Below are 18536 nucleotides of genomic sequence, written 5' to 3'. Positions count from 1 at the left end.
CAGTGGGAGCTGGCCCCTGTGGTGACGCACATAAACCTGTGATCCTTACTGTATCCATCACTCACTTATGAGGAAGCAATAACAGACAGCCCGACCTATCTCTTTTCCCTATTTGGAACAGATATGCATAAATAATGGCTTAGCGTACCTTCAAACCCTTTTGCTGGGGACGGATTTTTCAGTGGTGTATGGTAGCTAACTTAATGTGAACCTTGTTAATGTAAGTTACGTAAAAGGAGAATACAATGCAACCAAAAGGGCAAACAATGAACAGAATTTGATGCAGAATAAGAAGTTATTTTAGGAAAGTAGAGAGGTTTGTCAAACTCTTGCATGACTCAAGAGATTACAGATTTCACTCGAGGCTGTTTTTTTTCCCCATCGCAATTCAAAGCCACATTCATCTTAAAATATGCTGCCTTTGTAGGGCCTAGATTTTGTGCCAGCGATTTCTGTCACCGTGGAGGGCAGAGTAAACTTCAGTCTTCAGTTTAAGAAACTATTTCCATTCTAGAGATCTCACCTCCCCAGTGAGCATCCTGACAGCTAGTGGCCCTGTAACCAATGTGCTCGACCCATTCAGACCATCTGCATACCAGCAGAGATTTCCCTAATAGCTGACTTGAACTTTGTACATACCCTGGCCGCGTGCTTCAGCTAAAACCCAATGATTAGCTGGACCTAATCCCAGATGACCACCAAAGTAATCTGAATTTAACAGGGCAAACTGCTTTTGGAACAACCTCGATGTTCAGCAACAGGGATGTTTGAGAATAGTTTCTGATATATCACTCTGCTCTTCAGCCAGTTCCCTCGTCTACAACATTCTTGTGACTCCTTCTTTAGTTCCTCTAATCCTTTATTTTGAACATTTAATTGGAGTCCTGCAGCTAGGAAAAACTAATGGAGCGTCCATAGGTGATGAACTTGTTCAATGTATAGAGGGAAACTGTATTTTAACTGCCTGATTAATAATAAGCTGTGTTCACTGACATTACGTTCGGGCAAATAAAAAGAAATGATAGCGGTGTATGAATCTCTCTTGAAATTCCTCCCTCAGCCCTTCTGCTGATCTAGTCCTCGCTACTCTTTTAATAAATTTCTCAAAGCCAATTATTCAGCTTTGGCCAGTTCCCTTGAATCGCTCTTTGCTGAGTGTCAATTTTCTGCACACTGCTGTAATAAACAATTTTTTTTGTTGGTAATGTCAGAATTATTGTATGATAAGGGCGACACGATGGCGCAGTGGTTAGCTCTGCTGCCTCACACCGCCGAGGATCCGGGTTGAATCCTGACCCCGGGTCACTGTCTGTTTGGAGTTTGCACGTTCTTCCCCTGCCTGCAGTGGCCTCACCCTCACAATCCAAAGATCTGCAGGTTAGGTGGATTCGTCACACTAAATTGCCCCTTAATCGGAAAACAAAAGAATTGGGTGCACTAAATTTATAATATTAAAAAATAATTATTGTCTTGTCAGGAGACATAAGGAGGCCATTTGGCCCATCATGGTTGTGCTGGCTCTTTTAAAGGAGCTATCCAATTTGACCCACTTCCCTGCTCTTTTCACGAAGGCCTGCAAATGTTTCCCTTCCAAGTATTTGTGCGGATGAATGGATTTTGTTGCTGTCATTTGTGCATTTAGCGCAATGTGATGTACACAGTGAGGTTGCAATTGTATGACTGGACAATTTGATTGTAATATTCCATGTCTGATAACTGATCCTCCCCAGATATTGCCAGAAGTTCCTTTATCTATACCTGTTTACCTATTAATGTGGTGGAACTCGCTCGTCACTTTTGTATTTCATTTTCCTCTTGCCCTCCAGTTTTCTGGTCAGCTTCATGGTGGATGCCCGTGGCGGCTCGATGCGCGGCAGCCGCCACAATGGAATGCGCATCGTCATCCCGCCCCGCAAGTGCACCGCTCCCACGCGCATCACGTGCCGCTTGGTGAAGAGGCACAAACTCGCCAGCCCGCCACCTATGGTAGAAGGGGAAGGGTTGGCCAGTAGGCTGGTTGAGGTTGGACCATCAGGTGCCCAGTTCTTGGGGTAAGTCGCTGCTTTGCTCTTTCTGACCACCGCACAAGGCTTACCTTCCTTTTCTTTCCTTTTTTATGGATTGACACTACCGGCCGCAAAATCCTTGAATGAGAGCTTTTAGTTTTAACCTGAGGAAAAGGTTAAAATCCGATGAACACACAAGTCTGCAGTTTCTTCGTAAATGTATGGAGGTTTTGAATATTGTGTATCTTTTTTTTTTTCCTTTCAAATCAGCGACTTAGAGCAGGATATTCATAAAAAGCTTAATGATGGCCAAATAAGAAAACCATAATATTCTACCGACTGAAAGTAAAATTGGACATCTTTGTTTGATCATTTGCAAACGTCCAACTCGAAGATTCCTCTCCAAACGATCCACTGTGATGTGGCCCTAAAATACTCCACAGTACTTGATAAAATTTTTTTGCTCATTCTGTTAGTGTAAGTTTTGCAAATGCTCCATTCAAATTCTGGATACTGTTGGGAATGACAGTTTCTTCATTGTTTTTTTTCTCCACTTTTTGTTTCCCTTTACTGCTGCATGGATGTTTTTTCAGTAAACTTCACCTTCCTACCAACCCTCCCCCTCTCAACGAGGGTGAGAGCTTGGTTAGCCGAATCCTGCAGCTGGGGCCTCGAGGAACAAATTTTATTGGGTAGGATGTTTATTAAAAAGATACAAACTGTCACAGCAGATTTTAATTTTTTTTAACCTTTCTTTGGTATTTATTTTAGTCATTCCCCATGTTTTCTTTCTGTTACATTTTTTTTTGAAAAAAAAAGCTTTCAGTTCTGTCACTGAAAGAAAATCATAGTGGCTTGATATATCGAAGCTCTGTTGTTTTAAGCTTGGCGCTTACAGGCATGTTTTACAATTCACTGCAAGCATTCTGCCTTCATAACTGCTTTACTTCTGTACTTGTTGAACTCTCTTTCAGCCACATCGAATGCATTCAGTATAACGTGATAGCTCTTCACATTCAATATTGGTATAGAGAAGGTATCAGTGAAGAGGAAAAGTAAATTGTCTCTTTCGTCTACCGTAAATAGGGCAACTTTAGGTTGGAAAGGCATGCGGAGATCATGAGACGTTAAGTCAGCTGATGGCAGAAAATTGATCATTTTCCAAATCTCGGAACAAATTCTTTCCGACGTGTCAGTGAAAATAGCCCCCATTTTAATTTGTTTCAGCCAAATGTGCTGAATAAGCATTGGTACATTTTGTCAAGCAATGCAACAGGCCTACATACTGCATTCGGGTTACCTGCTTTACACATACTTAAAGATAACAATGAAATTGGTACTTAAGATGGATCCACTCAAAATGTCAGGATCTCTCAAACATCTGAAAATTGATATTGACTCAAAAACAGAAAAAACTTGAGGCTTCCTTAAACGTTACTGCCTTGTAAAGTGTAGGTCCGAAACACTTCACGCAATGAGATACCCCAATGATTTTGATGCACCCCAAAGGTTTGGTACATTCTCTATATCCATATTTTCATTCTGGATGTCTTGCACCACACACAGGACATGACCAATCTGCCAAAGTGATTTTGACGGGACAGTGTAAGAGGTTCGGTGCCGAATGAGGCTCTATTTCCAAGGTGGGACGCCACTGAATGTTGAATTTCCTTTGCATCCTTCAATAACCTCACACGCTTTTCCACACATTTGCAAAAATGATTTTCTGTGTATGTCCAATGTTGAATATTATGAAGTAGAATGTTAGAAATGTAAGGTACCATTTCTTCATTCGCAATATTCTGGCCAAAATGGGGTGGGGGAAGGTCTGGAGTGGGTCATAGCAAATGAGGGACTTGCATTTTATGTCAATTGTTTAGGTCTGAAAATGTCCGTGCTCAATTAACTTTTGATGCAGTAAAGCCTCTGTAGAAACCCACTTGAAAATTGTTGCAATGTTTCACTCACATGCTTGACTTCCTTTGGGCAGCTAATAAATTAAAACCATGGAAGCACGTAAGTTGCATAGTCAACGCAATGGTTCACCCTCCAGCGACTTTCTCCTTACTTCATTGGCGATGGTTTTGTACATTTTATCTTTAAATGAGCAATGCGGCCTGTCGAGGATATGGAAAAATAAACTGTCTCAGTGCTGCTCATGAGGGGTTGTAAGTGTAACACCATGGTGCTTTACAATTTTTGAATTTAACTATTTAATTTAATTTAACTTTGAGTGCTGGTTGGGAAACCTTCATAGCTTAAATAAAATCTGAAACATCTCTCAAAGCTACTTAAAATATGGAATGCACGGAGGGAATAACGTCCGTTCACTCAGAATTCCTGGAGGCAAAAACAGACACCTGAGATGAATGAGCTTTGGTTGGTTTTCAGGAATCATATCTCAATTCTCAAAAATGACCAAATTTACTTTATTTATTGCGGAGGGTGGGCTGGGGAGAGATTGTGGGAAGGAGTTAAAATGTAAAGCATATTTTCAAAAAAATTAATCGGATTCTGAGATGGAATTTGCTGCGATTAGCCAAAAGTTGCACTGGCCTGCCGAATAAAGATAATACATAAAAGTCTCTTTTCTTTCTAGCCCAGTGATTGTGGAGATACCACATTTTGGGTCAATGCGAGACAAGGAAAGGGAGCTTATCATACTGCGAAGTGAAAATGGGGAAGTCTGGAAGGAACATCAGTATGACTGTAAAGAACAGGATCTCAATGAGATATTAAATGGCATGGATGAAGGTGAGCGTTCACTTTTGGCAGGTCATTTAATTACTACCAGACAAAGCCAAGATATCCTTTTTCTTAAGCCTATTCGAGGACAAACTTACCTTTATTGCCTCATGCCTGTTGAACAAATGCCTGAAGGTCTTTGCACTTTCTCAGTTATTATTTTGTACGGTTTCACAAAGATAACTATGACAAATTTCACTGAATGAAAATCTGACTAAAAAGAAACAGTCTGCTCTGTATCTCTATCTGTACCTGAATTGCAGTGACACAAAAGGATCGTCACTGGTAGTAATAACAGGTCTGTTTGATTGTAACCAGCAACATTAACCCCCCCCCCCTTTGAAAATTACCCTCAGCCCCATGCCAACCCTATGGCCAAGTGGTTACACACTTGCCTCCGAGTCTGAAGGTGGAACATTCATACCACACTCCAGATAACATCAGTTGTCGCTTCTGCACAATAGTGAGTGAGTGCTGCACTGTCAGAGGTTGAAATGTGGAACAAAGGCCCTGTCTGTCCTCTCACATGAACATAGAAGATCCTGTGGCGCTATTTGAAGAAGAGGAGAGTTCACCCAGTGTCCTGAGTGACATTTATCTCTCCATGGACATTTTTTTTTTTCCTTTTATACTTTCACGGGATATGAACATTGTTGTCCTGTCCACCTGTCCTAAATTGTCTTGGAACTGAGGACAGCTAAGAGGCAACCATATTGTTGTGTGGCTGGAGTCATATGTAGGCCAGACCAGGTAAGGACAGAAGGTTTTCTTCCCTAAAGGACATTTGTGAACCAGATGGGTTTTTACAACAATCAATGTTAGTTTGATCGTTACCACTGCTGTGACTAGCTTCGTATTCCAGATTTATCAATTGAATTTAAATTTCACCAACTTCCCCCATGAATGTGTGATTCATGTCCCTACAGCATTATCCTGGGCCTCTGGATTATTAGTCCAGTGACACTGCCACTATGTCACCATCTTTCCCCTGAACCTCAGATAGCTCTTTTTGAGATCTGGCACAGGTTCAATGACTATGGCTATGACTATATGGGAAATGTTAAGGGAAATGTATTGTTTTCAGAGTTTTATTTGAGCATGGAACGCTTTTCTCTAAAAAATTTGCGACTTTTGAAAGAAGAGTTGATAAATAGATAAACCAGAGGATGATAGAAGACAATGGTAATACTCTAGCATAGATGCAGCACCGGCATGATTGGCCAAATGGCCTCTTCTGTAAATTCCTATGGTCCTACGTACCTTCTGACTCTGAAGTGAGTGTTACCAACTAGGTCAGGCTGACACTGGATAGATCTTGTGACCTTTAAAATATGGTTTATAACCCATTCTGAAATCTATAGCTTCTGAATTGACTCTGGTTCAGGTTATAGAAGTTAATCATCTTTTTTTCCTCTCAGAACAGAGGTGGGCTCCTCTAAGAAACACCCACTTATAAGCAAATTAGTGACTCAAGCAGCGGGATATCACCACAGTAGAATGCATATTACAGATCCCAATCCATGTATATCGTTGTCTTTATCCTCCTTTGATCCTACTGTGTGGTTCGACTGATCTGGGAGCGGGTTTTATCACACGGGTTGACACTTCTATTAAATCTGCATGTGTGTGTGATTTCAACAAAAACTGTTAACCTGGGTATTTTAAACAGGTGAAAATGGCACACACAGGAACACAGAGAGTTTTCAAACTTGAGGATGATTCACTGTATTTTCTTTGTTCTTTAGGAATTGGATGTCTCTGACTGGGCCAGCATTTGTTGCCCATCCCTAATTGCCCTTGAACTGAGTGGCTGGCAAGGCTATTTCAGTGGGGGGCAGGTAAGAGTCAATCACACCGCTGTGTGGGTCTGGAGTCACATGTAGGCCAGGCCGGTTAAGGATGCAGATTTCCTTCCCCGAGGACATGAGTGAACCAGATGGGTTTTTCGGACAATAGGCAATGGTTTAATGGTCATCATTTGACATTTAGTTCCAGATTTTTTTAATTGAATTCAAATTTCACTATCTGCCATGGTAGGATTCGAACTTGGGACCCCAGAGCATTACCCTGGGTCTCTAGCTTATTAGTCCAGTGATAATACCACTGTGCCACCGCCTAGGACAGAATCACAGTTGTCGCCACGTTCTTGGCTCGCTTTCATGAAGTAGGATTTTAAATATCCTGAAAGCTAAAGGGACCCAAAGGAGTGTTTTGTGATATGCTTCAGGTGTTGAAGGAGTAAGGTTTGCCAGGAAAACAGAGGATCTGAAGCTGGCAAAGACCAGAGGTAATTGGGGAATATTTTCAGGACAAGCACAATTGGAATTGAGAGAAGGAGTGAGGCAACCGTCTAAAGCCAATGAACCTAGTAGTTGGGCTGAGGAACATATACCACAGGAGATTGATTGAAGAGCTGAACAGTTTCTAATAGGCACCTTTGAACACACAAACCCATGAGAGTGTGGCAAGAACTAAACGCCCATGACAGATGCACAGCTGGAGGCCAAAATAGGATAAAGTGTATACACAAGAGCACAATCATTAGGAATAGACTTAAACTGAGACTGTTGCGGCAATTAGAGTTTCATAGATACAGCTGACATCAAAGGACAGAAATTACAACAGCAGAGGCAGCACGGTGGCCCAGTGGTTAGCACTGCTGCCTCACAGCACCAAGGCCTAGGTTTAATTCCATCTCGGGTGACTGTCTGTGTGGAGTTTGCGCTTTTCCCCCCATGTCTGCGTGGGTTTCCTCCGGGTGCTCCGGTTTCCTCCCACAGTTCAAAGATGTGCAAGTTAGGTGGATTAGCCAACATAGGACTACTTTCGTGTTAAACAGCGTAAGCTGCAAGTGATAGACAGAGCTATGCGATCCCACAACCATCAGATCTAAATTCTGCAGTCCAGTCGTGAATGATGGTGGATGTTTAAGCAACTTATGGAGGAGAAGGCTCCACAAATATTCCCATCCTCATTGATGGAGGAGCCCAGCATTATCAGTGAAAAAGATAAGGAATTTGCTACAGTCTTCCACCAGAATTACTGACCGGATGATCCATCTCTCTTCCGGAGGTCTCCAGCATCACAGATGTCAGTCTTCAGCAAATTTGATTCACTCCACGTGATATCAAGAAACCACAAGATAGAGGAGCAGAATTAGTCCATTTGGCACATTGAGTCTGCTCTGCCATTTGATCATGGCTGATATGTTTCTCATACCCATTCTGCTACCTTCGCCCCATAACCCCTGATCCCCTCATTTTTTTTAAATAAACATTGTATTGAGGAATTTTTTGGTATTATGACAACAACACAATAAACAATGTACATGAAACTATAAACATAGTGCAAAAGCCATCTCCCTCCCTTACGGGTCCCATCTTTATTAACCCCCTACTCTAAGCTAAACTCACCCCCCCCCCCCTTCTGCTGACGATGAATTTTCCACGAAGAAGTCGATGAACGGCGAACCCTAACAGTGACCCTCTCAAGACGAACTTAATTTTCTCCAAACAGAGAAAGCGAGCCATGTCAGATAGCCAGGTCTCCGACTTCAGGGGCCATGAGTCCCTCCAAGCTAATAGTGTCCGTCTCTGGGCTACCAGGGAAGCAAAGGCCAGAACGTCTGCCTCTTTCTCCTGCTGGATTACTGGGTCTTCCGACACCCTGAAAATCACCACCTCTGGACTCGGTGCCACCCTTGTTTTTAACACCGTGGACATGACATCTGCAAACCCCTGCCAAAATCCCCTAAGCTTCGGATATGCCCAGAACATGTGGACATGGTTCGCTGGTCCTCCCGCACATTTTGCACACCTGTCTTCCACCTCAAAGAATCTGCTCATCCGGGCCACTGTCATGTGAGCCCGGTGAACGACGTTGAATTGTACCAGGCTGAGCCTGGCACATGTTGCGGACGCGTTGACTCTACTCAATGCGTCCGCCCATAGACCATCCTCTATCTCTCCTCCCAGCTCCTCTCACTTGCGCTTAAGCTCCCCGGTCTGCGTCTCCTCTGACTTCATAAGTTCCTTGTAAATGTCATAAACCCTCCCTTCTCCTACCCACCCTCTGGAAACTACCCTGTCCTGAATACCCCTTAGCGGTAGGAGCGGGAAGATTGACACCTGTTTACGTAGGAAGTCCTGTGCCTGCAGATACCTGAATTTGTTTCCCCTCGCCAACCCAAACTTCTCCTCCAGCGCCCTCATAATCGGAAAGCTCCCCTCTATCAACATATGCCCCATCCTCTCAATCTCTGCTCTCCGCCATGTCCGGAACCCCCCATCCATACTTCCCAGGGCAAACTGGTGATTATTACAGATTGGGGACCAGACCAATGCTCCCTCTATCCCATATGTCTCCTCCATTGCCCCCAGACTCTCAGGGCAGCCACCACCATGGGGCTGGTGGAGTACTGTGCCGGCGGGACTGGCAGAGGTGCAGTTACCAATGCCCCAGACTGGTGCCCTTGCATGACGCCGCCTCCATGTGCTCCCATGCCGATCACTTCCCCAACACCCACGTCCTGATCATGGCTATATTCGCCGCCCAGTAATAGTTACTAAAATTTGGCAGCGCCAGCCCGCCCTCTCCCCGACTCGGCTCAAGAATTACCTTCCTTACCCGCAGGGTCTTGCCCACCCAAACAAAGCCAGTGATCACTTTGTTGACCCGTTTACAAAAGGACAGCGGAATAAAGATGAGGAGACATAGAAACACGAACAAGAATCTCGGGAGGACCGTCATCTTCACCATCTGCACCTCCCAGCTAATGACAACGAGAGCGCGTCCCATTTCCGAAAATCGTCCTTCATTTGGTCTACTAGTCGGGCCAGATTTCTTTTATGCTGCCGGTCCCATTCCCACGCCACTTGAATGCCTAGGTACCTATAGCTTCCCCCTACTTATCTAAACGGCAGCTCCCCCAATCGCCTCTCCTGTCCCCTCGCCTGTGCCGCAAACATCTCACTTTTCCCCGTATTTCACTTGTACCCCAAAAACCGGCCAAATTCCCCACAAATCCTCATGATTTCTTCCATCGCCTCTATTGGGTCCGATACATACAGAAGCAGGTCGTCTGCATAGAGCGAGACTCTGTGCTCCAACCCCCAACCAACCCCTTGAGGCTCTCAGAGCAATTGCCAACGGCTCTGTAGCTAGCGCGAACAACAGTGGGGAGAGGGGGCATCCCTGTCCCGTCCCCCGGTGCAGTCTAACATAGTCCGGTGTTGTCCTATTCGTCCATACGCTCTATACGGGAGCCTCATACAGAAACCTGACCCAGTCAATAAAGCACCAGTCAAATCCGAATCATCTCAGTACCTCCCACAGATAATCCCATTCTACCCGATCAAAAGCCTTTTCTGCATCCATTGCGATCACTACCTCCACCTCCCAACTTCCAGGGGCATCATGATCACGTTTAACAACCTTCTTACATTGGCCACCAACTGCCTACCCTTAACAAACCCCGTCTGATCCTCTCCAATAACGCCTGGAACACAGTCCTCAATCCTGGAGGACAAAATTTTGGCCAGCGGTTTGGGGTCCACATTCAACAGGGATATCGGCCTGTGGGACCCCAGATCCCCTCATTAATCAAGAACCTATCTATCTATCCCTGTCTTAAACACACTCACTGACTTGGCCTCCACAGCCTTCTATGGACATGAGTTCCACAGATTCACCACCCTCTGGCTGAAGAAATTCTTCCTTATCTCAATTTTAAAGGATCATCTCTTCAGTCTGAGGCTGTGCCCTTGGGTTCTCGTCTCTCCCATCAGTGGAAACATCTGTTCCACATCCAATCTATCTAGGCCTCTCAGTATTCTATAAGTTTCAATGAGATCCCCCCTCATCCTTCTGAACTCCATTGAGTACAGACCCAGAGTCCTCCTATGACAAGCCTTTCATTCTTTGACCCCTTTCAAGGCAAGCACATCCTTCCTTAGATGCGGGGCCCAAAACTGATCCAATGGGGTCTGACCAAAGCCATATACAGCCTCAGCAGTATATCCCTTTTCTTGTAGTCTAGCCTTCTCGAAATGAATGCTAACATTGCATTTGCCTTACTAACTGCTAACTGAACCTGTGTGTTAACCTTAAGAGAATCCTGAATTAGGACATTGTGCTTCAGATTTTCGAAACCTTTTCCCATTTAGAAAATAGCCTATGCCTCTATTCTGCCTACCAAAGTGCATAACCTCACATTTTTAAACATTGTATCCATCCACCACTTTGTTGCCCACTCTCCTCGCCTGTCCGAATCCTTCTGCAGCCTCCCCAACACTACCTGTCCCTCTATGTATCTTTGTAGCAACTGCAAACTTAGCAACAATGCCCTCAGTTCCTTCTTCCAGATCGTTAATGGATACAACAAAAAACAAAGGAAAGTACAGCACAGGAACAGGCCCATAGGCCCTCCATGCTGACAATGCTGCCCGTCTAAACTAAAACCTTCTACACTTTCTGGGTCCGTATCCCTCTATTCCCATCCTATTCATGTATTTATCAAGATGCCCCTTAAATGTCACTATCATGCCTGCTTCCACCACCACCTCTTGCAGCGGGTTCCAGGCACCCACTACCCTCTGTGTAAAAAAACTTACCTCGTACATCTCTAAACCTTGCCCCTCGTACCTTAAACCTATGCCCCCTAGTAATTGACCCCTCTCCCCTGAGGAAAAGCCTCTAACTATCCACTCTGTCTATGCCCCTCATAATTTTGTAGACCTCTATCAGGTCGTCCCTCAACCTCCTTCATTCCAGTGAGAACAAACCGAGTTTATTCAACCACTCCTCATAACTAATGCCCTCCATAGCAGGCAACATCCTGGTAAATCTCTTCTGCACCCTCTGATATTGTGAAAAGTTGTGGTCCCAGCACCGACCTCTGCGGAGCACCACCTGTCACTGGTGGCATCCTAAAAAAGACCTCTTTATCCCCACTCTCTGCCATCAGCCAATCCTCTATCGATGCAAGGACCTTGCCCCTAACACTGTGGACTCTTATCTTATTCAGCAGCCTCTTGTATGGCACCTTGTCAAAGGCCTTCTGGAAATCCAAATAGATCACATCCACTGGCTCTCCTTACTTGCCTTAGTCTAACTTCCTCGTTACCTCCTCAGAATTGCAACAGATTTGTCAGGCATGACCTCCCGTTGACAAAGCCGTGCAGCACAGTGGTCAGCACTGTTGCTTCACAGCGCCAGCATCCCAGGTTTGATTCCCAGCTTTGGTCACTCTGCACGTTCTCCCCATGTCTGCGTGAGTTTCCTCCCACAAGTCCCGAAAGACGTCATGTTATGTAAATTGGACATTCTGAATTTTCTCTCGGTGTACCCGAACAGGCGCTGGAATGTGGCGACTAGGGGCTTTTCACAGTAACTTCATTGCAGTGTTAACCTAAGCCAACTTGTGACAATAATAAAGATTAATATTATTAGTGGGGGAGCATTTTGGAGGTAGTGACCACAATTCTGTGACTTTCACTTTAGTAATGGAGAGGGATAGGTGCGAGCAACAGGGCAAGGTTTATAATTGGGGGAAGGGTAAATACAATGCTGTCAGACAAGAATTGAAGTGCAGAAGTTGGGAACATAGGCTGTCAGGGAAGGACACAAGTGAAATGTGGAACTTGTTCAAGGATCAGGTACTGCGTGTCTTTGATATGTATGTCCCTGTCAGGCAGGGAAGAGATGGTCGAGTGAGGGAACCATGGTTGACAAGAGAGGTTGAATGTCTTGTTAAGAGGAAGAAGGAGACTTATGTAAGGCTGAAGAAACAAGGTTCAGACAGGGCGCTGGAGGGATACAAGATAGCCAGGAGGGAACTGAAGAAAGGGATTAGGAGAGCTAAGAGAGGGCATGAAAAATCTTTGGCGGGTAGGATCAAGGAAAACCCCAAGGCCTTTTACACATACGTGAGAAATATGAGAATGACTAGAGTGAGAGTAGGTCCGATTAAGGACAGTAGCGGGAGATTGTGTATTGAGTCTGAAGAGATAGGAGAGGTCTTGAACAAGTATTTTTCTTCAGTATTTACAAATGAGAGGGGCCATATTGTTGGAGAGGACAGCGTGAAGCAGACTGATAAGCTTGAGGAGATACTTGTCAGGAAGGAAGATGTGTTGCGCGTTTTGAAAAACTTGAGGATAGACAAGTCCCCCGGGCCTGACGGGATATATCCAAGGATTCTCTGGGAAGCAAGAAATGAAATTGCAGAGCCGTTGGCAATGATCTTTTCGTCCTCGCTGTCAACAGGGGTGGTACCAGAGGATTGGAGAGTGGCGAATGTCGTGCCCCTGTTCAAAAAAGGGAATAGGGATAACCCTGGGAATTACAGGCCAGTTAGTCTTACTTCGGTGGTAGGCAAAGTAATGGAAAGGGTACTGAGGGATAGGATTTCTGAGCATCTGGAAAGGCATTGCTTGATTAGGGATAGTCAGCACGGATTTGTGAGGGGTAGGTCTTGCCTTACAAGTCTTATTGAATTCTTTGAGGAGGTGACCAAGCATGTGGATGAAGGTAAAGCAGTGGATGTAGTGTACATGGATTTTAGTAAGGCATTTGATAAGGTTCCCCATGGTAGGCTTATGCAGAAAGTAAGGAGGCATGGGATAGTGGGAAATTTGGCCAGTTGGATAACAAACTGGCTAACCGATAGAAGACAGAGAGTTGTGGTGGATGGCAAATATTCAGCCTGGAGCCCAGTTATCAGTGGCGTACCGCAGGGATCAGTTCTGGGTCCTCTGCTGTTTGTGATTTTCATTAACGACTTGGATGAGGGAGTTGAAGGGTGGGTCAGTAAATTTGCAGATGATACGAAGATTGGTGGAGTTGTGGATAGTGAGGAGGGCTGTTGTCGGCTTCAAAGAGACATAGATAGAATGCAGAGCTGGGCTGAGAAGTGGCAGATGGAGTTTAACCCTGACAAGTGTGAGGTTGTCCATTTTGGAAGGACAAATCTGAATGCGGAATACAGGGTTAATGGTAGGGTTCTTGGCAATGTGGAGGAGCAGAGAGATCTTGGGGTCTATGTTCATTGTTCTTTGAAAGTTGCCACTCAAGTGGATAGAGCTGTGAAGAAGGCCTATGGTGTGCTAGCGTTCATTAGCAGAGGGATTGAATTTAAGAGCCATGAGGTGATGATGCAGCTGTACAAAACCTTGGTCAGGCCACATTTGGAGTACTGTGTGCAGTTCTGGTCACCTCATTTTAGGAAGGATGTGGAAGCTTTGGAAAAGGTGCAAAGGAGATTTACCAGGATGTTGCCTGGAATGGAGAGTAGGTCATACGAGGAAAGATTGAGGGTGTTAGGCCTTTTCTCATTAGAACGGAGAAGGATGAGGGGCGACTTGATAGAGGTTTATAAGATGATCAGGGGAATAGATAGAGTAGACAGTCAGAGACTTTTTCCCCGGGTGGAACACACCATTACAAGGGGACATAAATTTAAGATAAATGGTGGAAGATATAGAGGGGATGTCAGAGGTAGGTTCTTTACCCAGAGAGTAGTGGGGGCATGGAATGCACTGCCTGTGGTAGTAGTTGAGTCGGAAAATTTATGGACCTTCAAGCGGCTATTGGATAGGTACTTGGATTAGGGTAGAATAAGGGAGTGTAGGTTAACTTCTTAAGGGCAGCACGGTAGCATTGTGGATAGCACAATTGCTTCACAGCTCCAGGGTCCCAAGTTCGATTTCGACTTGGGTCACTGTCTGTGTGGAGTCTGCACATCCTCCCCGTGACTGCGTGGGTTTCCTCCGGGTACTCCGGTTTCCTCCCACAGTCCAAAGATGTGCAGGTTGGGTGGATTGGCCATGACAAATTGTCCAAAATTCTATGATTAACCTAGGACAAAAGTTCGGCGCAACATCGTGGGCCGAAGGGCCTGTTCTGTGCTGTATTTCTCTATTTCTCTATATTATTATACTATTTTACCACGCACTTCCAAATACTCTGCAGTCTCATCTTTAATAATGGACTCTCAAATCTTACCAACGACCAAACGTTTATAATATAAAACGGCTTATAATGTCCCCTCTTCTGCCCCCATCCCTTCTTAAACATGGTTGCTACATTAGCCATTTTCCAGTCCTCTGGGACCCTCCCTGACTCCAGTGATTCCTGAAAGATCATCACCAATGCCTCCATAATCTCCTCAGATATCTCCCTTGGATCCCTGGGGTGTAGTCCATCAAGTCCAGGTGATTTATTCACCTTCAGACCTTTAACTTTCCCCAGCACCATCTCCTTAGTCATGGCCACTGCACTCCCCTCATCCCACTGACTTTCTTGAAGTTCTGGTATGCCACTGTTCTCTTCCACCGTGAGGACTGGTGCAAAGTTACTATTCAGTTCCTCTGCTATTTCTTTGTTTCCCATTAATACTTCTCCAGCCTCGTTTTCCTGTGGTCCAATGTCCATTCTTGCCTCTCTCTTACCTTTAATATATTGAAAAAATCTCTTGCAATCTTCTTTTATATTACTAGCTAACTTACACTCCGATTTCATCTTCTCTCCCTTATTGCTTTTTTGGTTGTCCTCTGCTTGCTTTTACAGGCTTCCCACTAATCCTTTCCACATTGTATCCTTTCTCGTTTGCTTTTATGCTCTCCCTGATCTCCCTTGTCAGCCATGGTTGCCTCGTCCTCCCCTTAGCATGTTTCCTCCTCCTTGGGATGAATTTCTGTTGTGCCTCCCGAATAACCCCTTCAAAACTCCTGACATTGCTGTTCCACCGTCTTGCCTTCTAGGCTCCTCTTCCAATTAAATCTATATGGTTGAAAGCACAAGGCTATGGGCACTGACAATATTCTGTCAATAGTGCTTCAGAATTTGCTGCACTCCTAACCAAGCTGTTCCAGTACAGCAACAACACTCGCATCGACCTGGCAATGTGGAAAATTTCCCAGGTGTGTCCTGTACACGAGAAACAGGACAAATTTGGAAGGTGTCAACAACAGTGCTATCAAGTGGCATTTATTTAGCAATAACCTGCTCACGAAGCTCAGTTTGGGTTCCTCCAGGGTCATTCAGCTGCTGGCCTCATTACAGCCTTAGACGAAAGAGCTGAATGCCAGAGGTGAGAGTGACTGCCCTTGACATCAGGGCCACAGTCTAGATCGAGTCTAGCATCAAGGAGCCCTAGCAAAACTGGAGTCAGTGGGAATTGGGGAAAATTCTCTGCTGGTTGGAGTCATACTGGCACAAAGGAAGATGGTTGTTGCTGTTGGAGGTCAGTCGTCTCAGCTCCAGGACGTCACTGCAGGAGTTCCTCAGGGAATTGTTTTAGGTCCAACCACTTTCAGCTGTTTCGTCAATGACTTTCCTTCCATCCTAAGGTCAGAAGTGGGGATGTTCGCTGATAATTGCAAAATGTTTAGCATCATTTACAATACCTCAGATACTGAAACAATCCATGTTGAAATGCATCAAGATCTGGACAATATCCAGGCTTGGGCTCACAAGTGACAGGTGTATTCTTGCCACACAAATACCAGGCAATGACCATTACCAAAAAGAGAGAATCCAACCATCGGCCCATGACATTTGGTGGCATTATCATCGCTGAATCCCCCACTATCAACATCCTGGGGGTTACCATTGTCCAGAAACTGAACTGGACTAGCCATATAAATACTGTTACATACGGCTACAGATCAAGTCAGATGCTAGGAATCCTGAGGTGAGTAATTCACCTCCTGACTTCTCAAAGCCTGACCGCCATTTACAAGGCACAAGTCAGGAGTGTGATGGGTGAGTGAAGCTCCAACAACACTGCATCCAGGACAAAGCAGCTCACTTAATTAGCACCCCATCCACTACCTTAAACGTTGACTCCTTCCACCACTGACGTACAGTCACAGCAGTGTGTACCATCTACAAGATGCAACGCTGGAATTCACCAAGGCTCCTCATACAACACCTTCCAAACCCAAGACCATTACCATCCAGAAGGACCTGATCAGCAGGCACATAGGAACACCACCACCTGGAGTTCCCCTCCAAGCCACTCACCGTCCTGACTTGGAAACATATCACCGTCGTTCCTTTACTGTCGGGTTAAAATCCTGCAACTCGCTCCCTGATAGCAATGTGGGTGTACCTACACCACATGGACTGCAGCACTTCAAGAAGGCAGCTCACCATCACTGTCTCAATGTCAATGAAGAGTGGGCAATAAAGCTGGCCGATCCAGTGTGGCCACATCCCCTGAATGAAAAATATTTTAAAAACATATTACAGTGGTTTGCCGTTGCCTTCTGCAGTCTGGCTGACCGGGAAACTCTCCCACTCTTATTGGCTGCCATCAAACATATTGGCAGGATTTACAATAATAGTTGACTGATAATCAACTTGTTTGGCCATTTTATGATGGCATCTTCTTTGACCGTCAAATCCTGAAGTGTGATTTGAACACTGACCTTCTGGCCCGGAGGCAGCTACTCACTGCGCCACGAGGCCTACACGTTTTAATTCTTTACCACCCACCCAATGCCCTCTTAGCATGTCGAGTGTAGTGAATAAAGAAAATAGGCAGTAGGGTTGGAAGTCTTTCCAAATTGCAGCAATGACTACTCTTCATAATTACTTCATTAGCTTTAAGGTGCTTTGGGATGTTCGACGTCTAGAAAGGCATGACAGAAATCAAAGGATTCTTTTCATTCAGATGAAGGTTATTCACAAGTATCCTTTCTTCCTCCCCTTTGTCTTTTAATCATCTCTCTCCACATACACAAATTACTAATATTCTTCTCTGAAATGATTCATTTTCTTTTCTTTAAAGTAAAAAAAAAAGAGGGGGGTTTTCACATTTATAGCTTGGAGGTAAATTTTCTATCCTCCTTTGATTAAAAAGAAAAGAATCTGTATTCAGGGTGGTCTTCTTATGAGCTTGGGTTTGGATGTTTTCCAATATCGGAACTGAAACTGGTCTTTCGAGGATATGGAATGTGAGCATTGGGAGGTTCCAGACTATAACCTCTTAAAGTGACAGGCATCGCAGCACTTCCTCCTTGTCGGATTAAATTACTTTATCTCTGTGTGGCATATGTGCCTGCTTTTAACTTTTAAAAAAATTTACCACATCACTTCCTTTGTTCTTCAGTGAAATCATTTTTTTCATCGATGTCATATTGTTCATATCCTGGGGCCAGAGTACGTTTGTTGAAGTACTGTTGGTGTGATTCTCTAACCTAGATTGTGTGTCAAGTCCTAAAGTGGAACTTGAACCCACGACCTTCTGACTTGGAGGTGACGGTGCCATTAAATGAGCCATCCCGCGACATTCTTTTTATTGATCCCTTATTGAGCAAAGTAAATATGCCAGTTCAGGAAGTAATTTGGAAGTAAGTTTACTCATTTCATAATATTAGACATGAAAAGGTTGTGAGGCAGTAAGATTCAAGTACACAGCTCCAGAGAGCCATGTGACAGTGCCAAATATGTAGGCCTTGTGTCAAGGAAACTATAGCATAATTGTTAAATTAGTGGACTGGTAATCCAGAGGCCTGGATTAATGATTTAGATACATGAGGTCAGAGGTCAAGATTCACCACAGCAACAGTAGAATTTAAATTCACTCAAGTAAATAAGTCTGCAATAAAAAGACTGTTGGCAGTGGTGACCATGCAACCAACATACCATCGTAAACCCCTTGGATTCACTGATGTCCTTTAGGGAAGGAAATCTGCCATCCTTACTCGGCCTGCCCTCTATGTGACTCCAGACCCACAGCAATATGGCCGACTCGTAACTGCTGTCTGAAATGGCTGAGCA

General features: G+C 44.6%; 1 protein-coding gene across 44 annotated transcripts in view; it reads left to right on the top strand.

Annotated features, from left to right (window-relative positions):
- ank3b (ankyrin 3b) overlaps positions 1 to 18536 on the top strand; it is an 888954-nt gene that overhangs the window by 768715 nt on the left and 101703 nt on the right. For 34 of the 44 annotated variants that reach the window (XM_038773874.1, XM_038773871.1, XM_038773899.1 and 31 more), the window contains 3 exons: positions 1827 to 2051; positions 2600 to 2698; positions 4606 to 4760. In XM_038773874.1, coding sequence (XP_038629802.1) covers positions 1827 to 2051; positions 2600 to 2698; positions 4606 to 4760 — 479 coding nt within the window. The remainder of the gene's footprint in view (positions 1 to 1826; positions 2052 to 2599; positions 2699 to 4605; positions 4761 to 18536) is intronic. The other 10 variants (XM_038773891.1, XM_038773889.1, XM_038773883.1 and 7 more) reach the window with 1 other exon arrangement.

Source organism: Scyliorhinus canicula, chromosome 16 (assembly GCF_902713615.1).
Source record: "Scyliorhinus canicula chromosome 16, sScyCan1.1, whole genome shotgun sequence".
Taxonomy (NCBI): Eukaryota; Metazoa; Chordata; class Chondrichthyes; order Carcharhiniformes; family Scyliorhinidae; genus Scyliorhinus; species Scyliorhinus canicula.
The sequence above is the reverse complement of the archived record's forward strand: the minus strand, read 5'-3'. Positions and strand labels throughout refer to the sequence as shown.